Genomic DNA, 5486 nt, shown 5'->3' on the forward strand with positions numbered 1-5486 from the left:
TTGCTGCTGCTGCTGGAAATGGGAAGGGACTCTTCTGCTTGTGCCTTGCCTCGAAGGCATTTTCCATTTCCTAGCTCCTTCCCGCTCCCCATCCCTCACCTCTCACCCCTTGACTTCAGCTCAGGCCCCTCGGAGAGCATCCCTTGCCGCGGGGCTGATAGCATCTGGGGGCGCAGGGTGCGGGTCTCCGTGCTCTTGCCCATTTGTGTGCAGAGCCTCGTTCCCGGGCTCCCGGAGCCCGGCGGGCATTGACGTCAAGCGGCGGCGCATCGCTGCCTACAGACGGTTGACCTGAACCCTCCTCCACAGCCCCTTCCTTCCTTGCCCCCCTCCCTCTTCCCTGCACCCGGGCTCTGGCTCGGTATAAAAGGCGAGAGCGCGGGGTGCCCCAGCAGCGACGAGTTTCAGCACCATGGAGAGCCCCCGCTTTCGTCTGCTGCCCCTCCTGGGTGCCTCTCTGCTGTTGCTGCTACCTCTGCTGGGCGCGCGTGCCCAGGAGGACGCCGAGCTACAGCCCCGAGCCCTGGACATCTACTCCGCCGTGGAGGATGCCTCCCATGAGAAGGAGCTGGTTGGTATCCCCTACGCCCCAGATTCCCCTGGGCTGCCGCGCGGTCCCTTCCTTTGTACGCGTCTCTCCTCTCTTCCCTCCTCCGCACCCCCATTCCCAGAGTCAGGGCGCGGGGAGATGAACGCAAAGTCCGGGCTCCCGTCGTCATCCAAAGACCTTCTCGAGCCCCAAAGACTCCCGGAAATTAGTAGAATCTCTTGTCCCGGCTCCTCCGAGCGACACGAGCCTCAGCGGCTCTGGGACCCGTGGTCAGTATCTGGGACTGCGCTCGCTAAGTTTCCACTCTCTGCTCCCCCCACCCCCCGAGCATCATTTTTGTCTGCGGAGTCCCAGGGCGGAGTGCGCGTGGTTCTGGGGCTCCTTATAACTAGGGCTGGAAGTGAGTACCGGGGCTGGGCTCGCAGCCAAGGCGGCAACTTCGGGCTCCGGGGGCCGTGTGTTGCAGATTGAAGCGCTGCAGGAAGTCCTGAAGAAGCTCAAGAGCAAACGTATTCCCATCTATGAGAAGAAGTACGGGCAAGTTCCCATGGTAAGGCTTTGGGGTCACCCCCTCCCCATGTTTTCCCAAGAGGAAATGTACCACCTTGAGTCTTACACACGCCTCCTTTCTGGGATGTGGCTAAACAATTCAGGTAATAGGTTCGCAGAATTCTGTGAGATCCCCTTTGTTTCCACTGCCAGCCCTGGCCCCTTATTCTCTAAGGGCAGAGCACAGACGGTCCGTTTAAGAGGATCAAAGAACATGTGCCCAGAACCAGATCTTGGGTCCGTGTGGAAAGGATCATTTCCTCAAGATGAGCTTTTCCCCGCTTCACAATGAAGTCCCTGAGTGGGAAGAATCCTTAAATTTACTCAGTTCTTGTTCCTCCAATTTTCCTCCTGACTTCTGAAGCACAGTTTTTTGTTGTTGTTGTTGTTGTTGTTTTTAAATCTAAGTTCTAGGGCCAAAATTCTTGACCAGGGCCTGTCACTTTCCTTGGAGAACACACACACACACTCACACACACACACACACACACACACACACACACACACACTTCAATCTTCCTTCTTGAGATGAGGAGGCAGAAAGCAGGGAGCAGGAATTGTGAGTAAATGCAGGTCTATTGTTTATTTTTTAGCAAAAACGGTATGGTTAATTTTTTCTTTTGGATGAGCAATGAAAAGAGCCAGGAAATGTAACACACTCTCCACAGCTGAAAAAATTGGGAGGGGCTCATTAATGAAAAGATTTTTTATGTTCTCTCACTGGAATTATAAGCACAAGGCTCTCTGCATTTCAGTCTTGACTATGCATGGTGATGGCGAAAAGGTCCACCCAGCTCTCCCACGAGGCAGAAATTGTGTCGATGGGGAGATGTGCCTGCTGGGAGCCTGGGCTTGTACTTGCCTATGACCACACATTGTGTTGTTTGCAGTGTGACGCTGGTGAGCAGTGCGCAGTGCGAAAAGGAGCGAGGATCGGGAAGCTGTGCGACTGTCCCCGAGGAACCTCTTGTAATTCCTTCCTCCTGAAGTGCTTATGAGGTGCCACCCTCCTCCAACAGTCCCCATTTCCTCCACTTCCCAGAGAGGACCATACATTTATTTATCCCTGGAGCTGGGCTTTAGCGACAAAGTTTGCATTTCCCTCTAAGGGCGATGAGGCTGTTTTCCTGCTGTTTTCAAATAAAAAAATACATTAGATGTTACTTTGTGAAGGATAATGCCTTGTGTGGTGTTGATATGTGTACAAAGTATTCTTATTTTATTTGTCTGACAGACTCTTGTGCATCTTTGTGTAAAGTAGGGGAACTTTGCTTTGAAAATTGTATTTTCATATGTGGCATGCAGGATGAAAATTAGATCTAGGTAATGTTAGTAGATGACATCACAAACTGGAAAATAAATCACTCCCAGCATCACAAATCGAAGCATGTACAAATTATACATAATAAAGTGTTTTTAATAATTGCTCAGAGTGCATTGTTGTTTCTATATAAAGTAATTTAAATAGGAATGGTGGGGTTAATCATGTGGTTGTTTTCAAAGAGAAATATTTTTAAAATAGCAGTCTCTTGGGAGAGCAGCACCTTGACACCAAAAGAGTTTGGTCATTAATTAGGAGTTTGCCACACTAGCTTTTGTGCATTCTTTTTTTTTTTTTTCCTATTGCAGGTGGTACCGTGTGTGTGTGTGTGTCTGTCTGTCTGTGTCTGTGTTTGAGAGATGAGATGGAGATGGTTAGAGTTGAGCTGATATGATTTTTTTTTATTAAAAACTTTAGCTAGATCCCTTAATTTTAACAGTGAGACCAATAAAAGATAAATTGTTTTGTGCTTTAGCCACGTTAAAAGCAATTTGAAAAATTGGGACTTTTGGCAACTCTATTATTGGAAAATACACATTGATAAAATGTGGACTCTTTCAGGGTTATTGTTTGTCCAAATGAAGGGAAATACCTATATCAGGTGCTCTAGGAGTGTGAGACCCAATCATTCTCTCTAGTAAATACAAAATCTTGGAAAAATTATGTTCAAAGGAAAAATAGTCATTTTAGTAAAGTTTTGAGGGGAATAATTTAAAATTGATGGGGGCAAATTCAACTCAAGAAATACAAAAAATCTTAAATGTAAGGTAACCTTTAAATATTTCTGAGTACTTACCTGAGGTCACATTTCTGAGGGTTGGAACCAGACTAAGTAACATTTAAGAAGCAGCATCATGTGAAGAAACAGATGCTTACAGCTTCCTAATGCAAACTGAAGAGGCACCTGTGTAATAGAATTTAAAAGAAAGTCCTTCCAATGATTCATTGGGAGATAGAGGATGCTGAAAGAAAATATTCTCATACACAATTGCTATTTGAGTGTTCTTATTGTTACTATTAGCATGACTAATTCCCTTAATAATCTTGAAAAATGGATACTATTGCCATTTTTCAAAAGAGGAAACAGAGGCCAAGAGAGATGCTGGAACTTGCTTGAGTCAAACGATTCTCAGTCATGATTGTAGCTGTAATCTCTCTGACTCCAAAGATTTATTTGTCTTTTACCTCCAATGTCACTCTGGGCATTTGGACAGACTGTTTGGACTCCTAAATTTCCTAGAAAACTCTTCTTTATTTAATAGAATTTAACTCACTGGGGTATCATTGTAGTTTTGGAGGGTCACATTTCCATTTGAAATCCTTTATGACAGACTTAGTTGTGATTAAAATGTGTTAATCTTTAAAAACTGCAAAGAGTTATCTAATTGTTTTATAGTCTGCTACTTTTCCAGAAAGCATTTCAGTTAAAATCCTAACCTTCTCCTTGAGTCTCTTAACTGTTTCCCTTCATGTCAGTCCTAAATAAGTAAGATCAGGACAAGAATGTTAAAGATTAAGAAAATTTTGATGAGAAAAGTGCTCACCCATATATGAGTCCCAGAGACCTTCTGAGATTGGTAGAAAGATCAGGAGTCTGAGAGTTGACAAGCAGCTATATCTAAAGATCTGAGAAATACTATAAGGCTAGAAATGATGTACCTAGAGCAGTGGTTCTCACAGGGGCCCGGAGGTGATACATGAAAATTACTGGATGACTTCACTCATTTATACATAGCTACTCCCCTTCCCACGGTAATTACTATATTACACATCTTACTTTATGCCAGAATCTAGAAGGCTGTGAGGGACACGTGGTATTCCTGTGAACCTATACCCTTTCCCAGTCCTAATAATGGTACATCTGAGTCTGGGTATTGACCAAGATTTTTTTGTTTGACCAAACTTTAGTCAGTCTCTTGAAACTTCTCCTAGGCCCACCTGTGCATTTACTAAATTTCAGTTTTAGTAAGAACCCAGCTAAGTCAGTTTATCAAGAACCTACCACCCTACATATCTGATCAGGTTCCTCATCCTCTACCATCCTTCACGTGACATCTGATCACTCTGGCTTGTCTTCAGCAAAGATCCTGTTAGGTCAGCTTAGCCAGAATCCTCCCTTACCTTTGATGTTTCCTTTTACTGATTTTTCTTCCATTGACCCCACCCCCACCCCCATTCTGCTCTTTGGTTATAAATTTTCACTTGCATATTCTGTATTTGGAATTGAGTCCCATTCTATATTGAGGTCTCTTTTCCCTTTTTGCGATTGTCCTGAATAAAATCTGTTTTTATTCCTTTAACTATTGTTCAGTTTTGTTTTTTCTTTGATATAAAGGGGAGTGTAGTTATGGAAGGGGGTTTAGAATTGGATCGTTTAAATAAGATCCTTAGGCAGTTCTGCTAAGCTTCTTACCCTAGATCCACTGCAGTGCTGAGCTAGTTTTTCATATGTTCCATTAATTCCACACTTTTTCATATGCTAGATGCTGAGAAAATAAGGGTAAACAAGACAGATGTAATCCATGTTCTCATGGATTTTATAGTTCAGTGGCGAGAACAATTAAAAGAAACAAACAAAAAGTATAAGCCATGAGAAATTCTATGAAGGACATTGTGATAGTAAGTGACTGGTCAGGAAAGGTGATGTTTGAGTTGAGAGTCAAAGGATAAGGAGCCAGCAATGCCAAAGACAGGGCAGATGGGAGGGAGAAGAAAGGAAGAGTGCCTCAGGCAGAGGATATAAAAGTTGAAAGTCCGAAGAGATGTTGACATGCTTGAGGAACGAAAAGAAGACCATAGACGTCTCGAAAATGAATGCCGATGAGGAGAGGTCCAAGTGGCTACCCCTGTAAATAGTTTATCGGGCCCCCTCATATGTATGCTGTTGCCTTGATCAAGTACTAGGTGGAATTAACAAATATTCATAGGTCAGGAATATCTCAAGGGAAAAAAGGGCTGAGAGGAAGAGGATGGTTACCCTGGCATCAACTTTCAGACTTCTTTGTCTCATTGATAGATGCGTATAATTCTCTCTTGTCTGGCTAATGGGTGTTTCTGATTTTTCCC

General features: G+C 44.1%; 1 protein-coding gene across 1 annotated transcript; it reads left to right on the plus strand.

Moving 5' to 3' along the window:
* Positions 1-280: 280 nt before the first annotated feature.
* CARTPT (CART prepropeptide) lies at positions 281-2526 on the plus strand. The gene is made up of 3 exons (XM_006913124.1): positions 281-571; positions 1017-1100; positions 1990-2526. The coding sequence occupies exons 1-3, from the start codon at positions 413-415 to the stop codon at positions 2095-2097; spliced, it is 351 nt and encodes a 116-aa protein (XP_006913186.1). The 5' UTR covers positions 281-412; the 3' UTR covers positions 2098-2526.
* Positions 2527-5486: the final 2960 nt, after the last annotated feature.

The sequence above is a fragment of the Pteropus alecto genome, unplaced genomic scaffold (genome assembly GCF_000325575.1).
Source record: "Pteropus alecto unplaced genomic scaffold, ASM32557v1 scaffold20, whole genome shotgun sequence".
NCBI lineage: Eukaryota > Metazoa > Chordata > Mammalia > Chiroptera > Pteropodidae > Pteropus > Pteropus alecto.